The sequence below is a fragment of the Coregonus lavaretus genome, assembly GCF_964263955.1.
Source record: "Coregonus lavaretus genome assembly, chromosome: 5".
NCBI lineage: Eukaryota > Metazoa > Chordata > Actinopteri > Salmoniformes > Salmonidae > Coregonus > Coregonus lavaretus.
The window spans coordinates 55,154,893-55,166,544 of NC_139992.1; the positions used below are offsets into that span (position 1 = coordinate 55,154,893).

An 11,652-nucleotide genomic window follows, 5' to 3' on the forward strand; every position below is an offset into this window, starting at 1 on the left:
CCTACAGTGGGACGCATAGATCTAGGAATCTGTCTCTGCTACTTTCCCCTCCATCGAGGTAGCCAGCAACACCTAGCACTGCCCTCCCTACCTATGTTTTGTCCATCTCTGACTTCTGTAATCCTTTATATCCACAAAGCCTCCAAGGTGCATACAATGCCCAGATTCTCCTGTTAGGTCTGGCAGAGAAGCCTTCACCCTTTGGAAGAAAGTCTTCAGAACTTTGTTAGGTGAGACACAGTATGCTACATTACCCTGTCTTCTTATCAGTCAGGAGAAGCCTTGAGATTAGGAAGTGCACAATTTTGCAGCTTGTTGCAGTCCACTCATTTCATAGACAGGCCACCTCTACATCCCGCCTTATACCACAAATACACTTTCACCTAAGAAAATGTAATTTAACCCATAACACATGAATTACTACTGCTCATATTCTTACTACAATTTGCATATTTACCAAAAATCCTCATGCGATCAGTACTTCCCCCCTTTGGACACATGACTCACATCGTGATTCATGCGTTTAAAAACAAAACAACTACATTGTTTGTTAAACCAAAATAATAAATGACATTAAAATGACAACATTTGATAATACCTTAACTTAATTGTATGCCATAAAGTAACTCAAGAATAGTAAAATTGACTAGCGACAGGTATCTCTCATTCCAGACTAGCTCTCACTCTGACCTTATTATGGTCCGAATCATATATATGACTATTGCCAAATTATAAACTTCTTCAGAATTATCAGTATTATAAATTACCCTCAACCCAGTATAATAAATTACCTTAAATTCCTCATCCCATGCCTCTATGATTTCCAGTGTGGGTGATCAATTCACACTAGAAAGTCAAGACAGATTTCAGAGGTCATTGAAATCCTTCAAAGAAGTGTTCCATTTTATAGTAGACTAATCATTACCAACAGTCAAAACATTTCATACATTTTTTTTCCGAAGTGTACAGTAAGTCCTCATTACATTTCTTCTCAAAAGAAATTGCGTGTTTACCCAAAACTCACTCAAAAAAAAAGAAATATTCATAAAGCGCCATGTGTGTGCTCCTTTAAGACGTATCATCTTTGAGCCGTTAAAACCCCCTAAAATCAAAATAACAACCCTATATAACCATTGTATTAGGTGGGTTGTGTGTGGTTATTTGAAAAACCCTATTGGAAAAAACCAAACAAAAATGGCCAGGCCTTATTTAATTTGGTAGCTCCCTCTTATGACCTAATTATAAGACTGCCAAATTTTACTAACTGCTCCCCCCAGCCCACAGACTTGGGAAACATTCCAATGAGAGATAAGGAAATCCCCATTCTCCTGGAAGAGAAAGTATATATTTCGTTAACATTCAGTTATAATCAGCAATCCAAAAATGGTAATTACACACTAAACATGATACAGATATACACTGTCCTAGCTCACATCAATAATCATTTGTATCAATCTAATTCCTCATAACTACTCCAGAAGAAGATTACCTAAATTCTCTCAAAAGATAAAAACCACTCAAGTTTCTCTGAGTTTACAATGAGTATTTTTACTTGATTACCCTTTAGACTTCATCCTCTGTAATGCTCACAATGATTATTCAACCCCTAAATCTGCTCCTTTTGATCCCATATCAAATGATCCTAGTATCGTTACTTGATCAACAACATAGGAAAAATCTGTTTCCCCTTATACAGTGGGGAAAAAAGGATTTAGTCAGCCACCAATTGTGCAAGTTCTCCCACTTAAAAAGATGAGAGAGGCCTGTAATTTTCATCATAGGTACACGTCAACTATGACAGACAAATTGAGATTTTTTTTCTCCAGAAAATCACATTGTAGGATTTTTAATGAATTTATTTGCAAATTATGGTGGAAAATAAGTATTTGGTCACCTACAAACAAGCAAGATTTCTGGCTCTCACAGACCTGTAACTTTTTCTTTAAGAGGCTCCTCTGTCCTCCACTCGTTACCTGTATTAATGGCACCTGTTTGAACTTGTTATCAGTATAAAAGACACCTGTCCACAACCTCAAACAGTCACACTCCAAACTCCTCTATGGCCAAGACCAAAGAGCTGTCAAAGGACACCAGAAACAAAATTGTAGACCTGCACCAGGCTGGGAAGACTGAATCTGCAATAGGTAAGCAGCTTGGTTTGAAGAAATCAACTGTGGGAGCAATTATTAGGAAATGGAAGACATACAAGACCACTGATAATCTCCCTCGATCTGGGGCTCCACGCAAGATCTCACCCCGTGGGGTCAAAATGATCACAAGAACGGTGAGCAAAAATCCCAGAACCACACGGGGGGACCTAGTGAATGACCTGCAGAGAGCTGGGACCAAAGTAACAAAGCCTACCATCAGTAACACACTACGCCGCCAGGGACTCAAATCCTGCAGTGCAAGACGTGTCCCCCTGCTTAAGCCAGTACATGTCCAGGCCCGAAGTTTGCTAGAGTGCATTTCGATCATCCAGAAGAGGATTGGGAGAATGGAACTTTTTGGTAAAAACTCAACTCGTCGTGTTTGGAAGACAAAGAATGCTGAGTTGCATCCAAAGAACACCATACCTACTGTGAAGCATGGGGGTGGAAACATCATGCTTTGGGGCTGTGACAATGATCCCAAACACACCGCCCGGGCAACAAAGGAGTGGCTTCGTAAGAAGCATTTCAAGGTCCTGGAGTGGCCTAGCCAGTCTCCAGATCTCAACCCCATAGAACATCTTTGGAGGGAGTTGAAAGTCCGTGTTGCCCAGCGACAGCCCCAAAACATCACTGCTCTAGAGGAGATCTGCATGGAGGAATGGGCCAAAATACCAGCAACAGTGTGTGAAAACCTTATGAAGACTTACAGAAAACGTTTGACCTGTGTCATTGCCAACAAAGGGTATATAACAAAGTATTGAGCAACTTTTGTTATTGACCAAATACTTATTTTCCACCATAATTTGCTAATAAATTCATAAAAAATCCTACAATGTGATTTTCAGGATTTTTTTTCCTCATTTTGTCTGTCATAGTTGACGTGTACCTATGATGAAAATTACAGGCCTCTCTCATCTTTTTAAGTGGGAGAACTTGCACAATTGGTGGCTGACTAAATACTTTTTTTCCCCACTGTATTGTTCCTGTCACCCCTCTAAATGTCATATTTCATTCATTCGCCACTATAATCAATTACTCCGCGTAAGGAATCAATGATATTCCAAGCGTCTATTAAAAAGTTGTTTGAGACCATCTCCTACTTTCCCTTTAACATATATAAAAAAAATCCCACTCAAAACACATCAGATAATACCATGTTTCATTAAGTTCACTACACCTTCTAATATAAACCTATAACCCCTTTCTGGTAATGTAATGATCTCCACTTGTTGCATTGATGTTTTAAAATAACAACCTATTGTTTAATAACTTCAGAACATACAAAAAAGGCTTACTACTCCATCAGCCTAATAGTAAAAACGATCTCCCATTGTTCAACGCACCAGAAACAGATTATTGTTTTTAGAATGAATGAACTGTCTGCATAACTCACTATAGAATTTAATAATTAAAAATAGTCAAAGAACGTTCTATATTCAATTATCTAGATATGTGCTCCACCTTACCCTCTGCTTCCTTTATATCCCGATATAGCACAACCAGCACGACTCTCTTTCACCCATTTACTAAATCATGGCATTAGTAAATTCTATCCACAAACCACTACTACCTAATAACATATTTTCATTCACATAACTATAAATAATTATTTTAATACCAGTCTATTCAAACAATCCAATTCAACATTTCTCATCACCCAATTAACCTACTTTCATATTTAACACAGAAAACCCTCTACAATCTCTATTATCCTCTACCGCTGTCTTTCCATCTAACGGTACTTTAACAGATGACAAATTATTGTGAAGTTATAGTCAAAACAAACAAAACATCTATTCACAGAGATGTAACTTTAATTACTATGTTATACTATCCGCCATGGGTTAGTAAGACAATCTCTTTCGTATAATCTTATCAATTAAACCAGTGATTCAGGTCAACAGCATCAATGTAACAGTTTTGCTTCCATCCCTACCTGGGCTTGAACTAGGGACCCTCTGCACACATCGACAACAGTTACCCTTGAAGCACCGTTATCCATCGCTCCACAAAATCCGCGACAACTACTTCCAGGTCACAGAGCAAGTTACGTCACCACTCTAAACGCTACTTGTTCGCACAACTAACTAGCTAGCCCTTTCACACTGGTAACATTCACCCCCCTTTTGACTTCCTCCTTTTTCGCAGCAACCAGAAATCCCACTACACCAAATGTAACCCATTATGTCCCTTACAGTCCGCTCGAGTTCAGCGAGCCCGTGGCTAACACCTAGAAATTCTCCAGACAACAAATAAAAACCATTCTCAAAAAGCATTCTGCATTTACCTCTATCGTAGGGTTTAAAAACGAACTTAACACCTTTCACAATCCTAAATTGCTGTAGTAGCTTTATGTTTGCTTCAGTTGATCTTTTACGAGATTGTGTCAGTAATACTTCTGTAGTCACCTCAACCCAAAATTTGCTATATTCCTCAGTCAATGTTATCTTTCATACTCTGCTTCTTTCCAACACTGCTTCATTATCCCTAGTGTTTGTTTCTTAGCCACAGCTCTTCTGAAACCACCAATCGGCCATTATTAGAATACAGCAGATCTAGGTAACTGTCCTTTCTAAGTAGGCTACAAGCAATAAACCAAAAACTTGCTGTAGTTGAGAAGCATATATTGAATTTATATCCATAATATCAATATCCAATTCATTGATAGACATTACGCCACCATTCTCAATCGTCTAATCTAGCAAACCCGTAGGCAACGCAAAAAAATGACTACCACGAAATCGTCTCGCTATTCCTGTTAAATAAGTGAGTCTTTCCATTTGAACCAAGCACGCTACAAACCTTCCATTCTTCATCACCAAACCAAATACTTTGTAGTATCCATCTAAGCAACACATACCAACAGTAGAGTTACACTCCGAAACCCAGATTTTACTCTGACATTGAAATGACAAAGGTATCCTGCACATAGCTCAATTACACTATTTGTCGTCTTACCATCTGATACAAAATGAAGTTCCTTCACTTCACCAACTTAGCTCCGCAATGATAATTAGTTTAATGGAAACCCTAAATTTGCTTTGTACAATATTATAAGTTACGTCTATAAATTCCACTCCTTATGGGCAGTTAATTTCTTAAACCTTATCTCTATCAAAGGATCTAACAACGGTACGAACTTAGAAAACCCGTATTCATTATTTCCCAACCATGATGTACGTCTACGTTTGGGTGAGCATGTTAATACATACTGTACATAGTACTCTAATTTTCTCACTTCTCTAGTAATCGATTACTCATATAAACTTCATCCTATTTCCACATCGTCACAAACTCCATATAGAACGTTAGAAACTTCTAGGTACTCACATCAAAGAATACTTTTGTTTTTAACTATTCTCAATCGACACAAATCAACTTCTACAAACATACTCCCATCGGAACCAAAACAAAACAGACTGTAATTTCCAGGACACTGCCCTGCCTGTCCCAGAAAATACAGACTTTTCCACTACTCTCTAAAATAACCTCACGCTCTCCATACCCCTCTTTGATATTATATGATAGGCATTGATGTACGAAACCACAATATAATGTTATATCAAAGCTTATTATCCAAACTTATATCAACCTATCATACACATTCATATAATTTTAATCTGTCCATACTGATAAATTGTCTGATTTACATTAATTTACAAGAGACTTGTTCTAAATGCGGATTTGTTTGTAATAATTTTGTTATTTCCTGTCTCTCTCTTCGAGGTAAATGAAGCTCTGATTTACTCTTAATGGTGACTGTTTTTCCAGATACCAGTCTACTAAGCTGGCCATTCATTACTGCTATTAGTTCATGCAATATTAGTAATCAAATACTTGCATCAAATCCCCACCTTGATCTTTATTTAAAATTTAGTTTGCCTATTTTGTCTTTGGTGCTATGATTCAACAGGTTCACTTGTATCTGCCCTGAGTCTCTCACAAAAAAACGTATTCTCTCCTAACCAAGGTATTCAAATCTAATGATGATACAACACATCAGAGGTCCATAACCTATTTCTTTAATTCTCTCTCTTTACCAAGGTATTCAAATGATGATACAACACATCTCAATGCTTATTTCATGACTTATTCCACGATGATACTACACATCAGAATACTTATATCATGATTCATTTCATGATGATACAACACATCTCAATGCTTATTTCATGACTTATTTCATGATGATACAACACATCTCAATACTTATTTCATGACTAATTTCATGATGACACTACACATCTCAATGCTTTTTTCATGACTTACTCCATGATGATACTACACATCAGAATACTTATTTCATGATGATACAACACATCTCTTTAAGTCCTACACCCACTCCTGTATTCTTTTTTTGTCTTTGTACTCTTAACACACCCTGTTTCGAATCATAGCACCATGTCATTGTCTAATTTGATATTCCCCTTACATCCCTTTACATAATTCAATACCACTCATTTTTTCCCTTTAAAATATTGATTTTAAATGTTCGTTACAGCTCAGCTTTACCACAGATAAGCAGATTTTGACATAATAAAAAAAAAAAAAAGTATGCTTACCTGTTAGTTTGGCTGTAAACTGCATCCTGTTCGTTCAGACGCCAATCTGTTATGATGAGTTTCTCGGGTATCAAGTAATTCATGATGCAAGAAGATATTTAACACTTAGATGGAGAGTTCATACAAATATTTAATAGATTCGGTACCGGGTTCGTCTAACAAAAGGCGCGTGCTTTGCCTCTTGTCATCCTAACTACCAGACAAAGAAAACCTCTCAGTTTATATACAGTACATCATGTTACACGTTTCTTCAACAAAATCAGTTAACCATCAGTGGGCACTCCCTTCTTTGATGTTATTACCTTGTACCCCAAGTCAGTATATCATGTCCATCAATCATTCTAAGATAAACCTCAGTAAGCTCCCTCGACATAATGGAGTCCTTAATATTCAGACTGTGCGGCACCCAGAATCACTTATCTACTAAAGTTAACCTGGTTCCCACAACACTATGAAATGACATCATAACACTCATCCGTACCCTTCTCCCCCTTACAGACCTGGAGTACCGGCGGTTTCTGGAGAGCTACTCCTGTGACGAGGAGAAGTCCATGGCCAACCCTGAAACCCTGCTGGGAGAGATAGAGGCCAAGACAAAGAAACTCATAGGTACTGGATCAAGCAGAAAATCAGTCAGTCAGTCTGTCTATCAACCAATAAGTCAGGCAGTCAATCAATCTGACTTTGCATTATATGTGATTCAATTTCAGCCAAAAGAACAACACCTCTTCGGGAGTACATCAAGAATAAGAAACTTGAGAAGCAGGTAAGAGTAATGTAACAGTGAAAAATAATCCATTTATAGTTGCCCTTTGTGGACTTCTATCCAGATGTAGATCAACTCTCACAATAAGGTGCCATTTTTCTGTAGAGGATAAGAGAGGAGAAGAGAGAGGAGCGGCGATGCAGGGAGCTGGAGAAGAAACGCCTGAGGGAGGAGGAGAAGAGGAAGAGGAGGGAGGAGGAGAGGCGCAAACGCGAGGCGGATAAACAGAAGAAACTATCAGAGAAGGAGATAAAGATCAAGGTGGTCACTGGTTCTGTTGACACAAAGTTCAAATCAAAGAACATTTTGAGTGGTATATGCACATTCACCAAATGAAAGCTTTTAGGAAGCCCTTCGTGAGCTGGATTTTGTTAGTTGTAACTATTAGTCAGATAGACAGTAATCTTGCCACCCAGAGTTAAGGCTGTGTCAAGAGATTTTATAGTTAGTGACTGTGTTTTGTTAATAACTGTTGGTAGTTGTTGGATAGTAAGTGTATTTTGGGCTTGCCTCAGCTCCTGAAGAAGAGTGACCGGGACGATGACGTGGACTCCGACAGGCTCAAGGACAAAGGAGACAGTGGGGACACAGAGAGGGCCAAGTGGGACAAACCCAGTGGACACATGAAGTCAAAGGAAACCAAGGACAAGTAAGGAGCTTTTACTGCACTATTTGTGATGTTTTTGTTTTATATCAGTCTCCGATGCTTTGTTTTTCTCAGTTATGACAAACCCAAGTTGGAGTTAGCTAGTGGTAAAGGACGGGATGTTTTATATGCCTTACTGTGAGTTTTCTATCCTTATCACAGTGGGATGCCAAATTTGGCCTTGACCCACCTGGAGCCTTTACAGCTTTATGTGACAAAACCAATGTTTATAGCCAGGGCCTGGTCATAAGCTGATACCACAACCCTCCAGTGTCATAACTAGGGCTGTTGCGGTGACCTTATTACAGTCACACTGGCAGTCCTGAGTCATGACCGCAGTAAAATTGCACGTGACCCTTGAGTTACGGGAATCTCCTCTCAGGATATGTGTTGGTAGTACCCTAATGAACATTAGGTCGCTAAATGGCCTGGTACTCAGGGCTCTATTGTCCCTCTAATCACTCTGACATCAATGCAAATGCAATCAAAAATCACATCAAACACTTTTCATCAAAACAGTATCATGCTTTTAAAACTCGCCTCACTGTGATGAAAAAAGTTCAAAAGCAGGTTGAAACTGAGTGTAAAACATGGTCGGTCATTGTGGATGTTGTTTCAAAGCCTAACACAACAAAATGGACAATGCCTTCTATTAGAGCTTATGCATAGGCTTATAAGCCCAAGCCCGGAAAAAAAAACCTGAATAAAAATTATGATTGTGCTGTTATACAATACATAGCCTACTGCATATTACGCATCGCAGAAAAACATTAAAAAAAACTGATTTAAGTTGTCTTTGGTACATAATTGGTCTAGCCTATAGGCCTACTCCACAATTACATTTGAGTAATTGTGTAGAATGTATTATTATGCAAACTGGATGGACTGGGTTACCGTATGCTACGCTCCAAAATTTCTATCCACGAGTCTAGGAGAGAATGTATACAACTAGGCGATGCTGTTGGTTCATTGATTGTGCAGGGTGGCTTACAGTTCTGGTGATTTTTTTATATTTTCATAATTAATAGGCCGACATATTACCTTTAGCTACAGAATATCTCACCACCAATTGTTTCCATCTGCTCCTCTCTCTCCTTAATTCCTTTCTCAAGCGTGCAAAGGGGGTGTCAACAGTTTAGTGAAATATGTTCAGTTGCGAAAACATGTTACAATCGATGTTCCCGAACAGATTTCACTTGGTTTCCCAAATTAAGCACTGGGTAGCTGCAGGAACAGGGTTGGAGTCCATGGCATACAGAGTTTGGGCGGAAAATCACCTGTTGTGTAGCGAGAACATGCTCCTCAAACAGTAGTTGATGTGTGGAGTGAAATAAGTGTTCTTATATTTATTTCTCAGCTGCTCATATTAAGCACAGCTCCCCTATAAAACCGAAGTAACCGAAGTAGCCTATCCGACATCATTGAAAAGCGGACCTCCATTTGCTATTCGAGTGCGGATGACGTCTTTTTTTTCCCCCGGGCCCCTGCCCGTTTGATTACGGGCCATTCTAAATCGAGACTAATTTGACATATTAGTAAAGACAAGATTAAATTGAGAATAGTCTGATTGGTGAATATATGATCACTTGATGAGAGAACAGCTGTGCAACCTGAGGCAAGGAACAGAGTGCAAGCTTTTTTTCCGACTTTCTCAAATCATCAATAGCCTATAGTCGCATCATGCAACCCATATATGTTTTGATTTCTAAGACATTCTAAGATTGTATTATTCACAACTAAAGTTGCCAAGTAACTCTAAATCTAGTGTATAGGACCTGTTTCAAATGATCACTTTTACGCTCAACATAGCCACTTCATATGCGCACTTGCTCCGGAATGGGAAAAATATCCCTTCTATTTTATTCAGCAGAGTTCAATTATATTCTTCTTACTATAAAATCATACAAAATAATGGCACGGGACTGATGAGCATATCTTGTCAGCTAAATGAAGACGCCTACAGCCTATGGCATGGAGCATATAGATAAAATACATTTTATGTATATCATAATGTTTCTTTAGACCTGAATAAAAATATATAATGTATTTATTGTTATAGTGTATATTAAATTGATTTATTCAACTTTTTAAATGTAGATGTTCCAAAGGCGCACATCAGCGGCTTTAAGGCAGCTTGTATGCGTGGAGGCCTGGAGATGCTAAACTTGTTTATGTTAATTAACGGTCAATTATTGCATGACAATAACCAGTGGACAAACTTTCATGATCGCCACAGCCCTAGTCATAACCAGTCTAACTGTGCTTCCCTTTCCTGCCACTAGGGTTCCGATGGAGAGCGATAAGGAACAGAGAGAGCATGGCTGCAGGCAGAGAGACAAAGACCACAGAAGAAAAGACGAGGAGAGAAAACGACAGCGCCACCACTACGAGTTCGACAAGTTCATGCGGTGCAAGGAGGAGACCAAGTGGGGTAAAGGCTACTGCCAAGACCGGGCCAAGAAAGATGGCCACCACCACAGCTCCTACTCCTACTGCCCCAACACGGGCGACAAGGAGGACAGAGAGGACATTGGCGGTAGCAGGAAGGACCGTGTCTGGAACAAGGTGAGCGACAAGGTGAGCAAGAGAGGTAGGTTGTTTTTTTGTGGTTGATTTTTATTTAAAGAACAATGATAATATAAAGTAGGTTACGCATTATTACTGTGTAATTATTCCTGTAAGTACCATGCAGCAAGTATTGTTGCAAGGTTTGATTCCTTTGGAATTCTTTGAGGATTTCAACCTGTCATTATACTGATTGAAATATTTTCAAGTAAACAAAGGTGGTTTTACGTTGTTGTGATATATTCTGTTTTTTTTTACGATACAACCCCACCACACACATTTCCAGCTGCTTGTCACACTGCTTGTATACCCTAGTCTGTGTTTCATCAGCTGTGCAAACAGACAGTGCTATACTGTTACAGTGCAGTGGAGACATTTTTATTTCAATATAACTTTATTGTCCACGAGATGATAGATTTACAGTTTAAGATTATCATATGTACAGTCATCCTACATTGTGTTAAAAACGGTGAGAATTGCAGTACATATATATGCACTACACATAAGAGCACACATACATACAAACTCACATAACAAATACCTTGACATAATATTACATATTTGCATGTAACTCCCATTGATCGAGGCCTGTGTCTCTCAGTCTGTGTTAGCCTATCAGGACAGAGGGACGTCCCAGTCAGAGGGGCCACACCAGATAGGAGGACCTCTGCCAAACAAGGTATAGTCAGCTAGCCTTTCCACCACCAGCCAAGGTACAGCCAGCCTTTCTACATGGGGGATGAGGGGGGGCACACAAGGTAGTAGGAGGGTGCACCAAAGTACAGATGTACAGCTACTCTTCTACCCTTTGGTCCTTTCTACATAGGTGGCATATCTTGGTTCAAATAGTATTTGCTGCCTTTCAAATACCTTTTGGTGTTTGGTTGAGCCTGCCTGGAATGCCAGATGGGCAGGGTTTGCACTTTTGGGAGTAATGTATTGCACCAGGCAAGCTCAATT

The 11,652-nt window shown here is 39.1% G+C and overlaps 1 protein-coding gene across 1 annotated transcript in view; it reads left to right on the forward strand.

The window, feature by feature from the left end:
- The window catches only part of LOC311129310 (regulator of nonsense transcripts 3A-like), a gene marked incomplete at both ends in the record, with an annotated part of 47,848 nt that extends 36,471 nt beyond the window's left edge, over nucleotides 1-11,377 (forward strand). Inside the window, 6 exons of the mRNA XM_084161590.1 lie at nucleotides 7,214-7,324; nucleotides 7,426-7,481; nucleotides 7,587-7,742; nucleotides 7,997-8,130; nucleotides 10,410-10,704; nucleotides 11,279-11,377. Of these exons, the coding sequence (XP_084017716.1) occupies nucleotides 7,214-7,324; nucleotides 7,426-7,481; nucleotides 7,587-7,742; nucleotides 7,997-8,130; nucleotides 10,410-10,704; nucleotides 11,279-11,377 (851 nt within the window). The remainder of the gene's footprint in view (nucleotides 1-7,213; nucleotides 7,325-7,425; nucleotides 7,482-7,586; nucleotides 7,743-7,996; nucleotides 8,131-10,409; nucleotides 10,705-11,278) is intronic.
- Nucleotides 11,378-11,652: the final 275 nt, after the last annotated feature.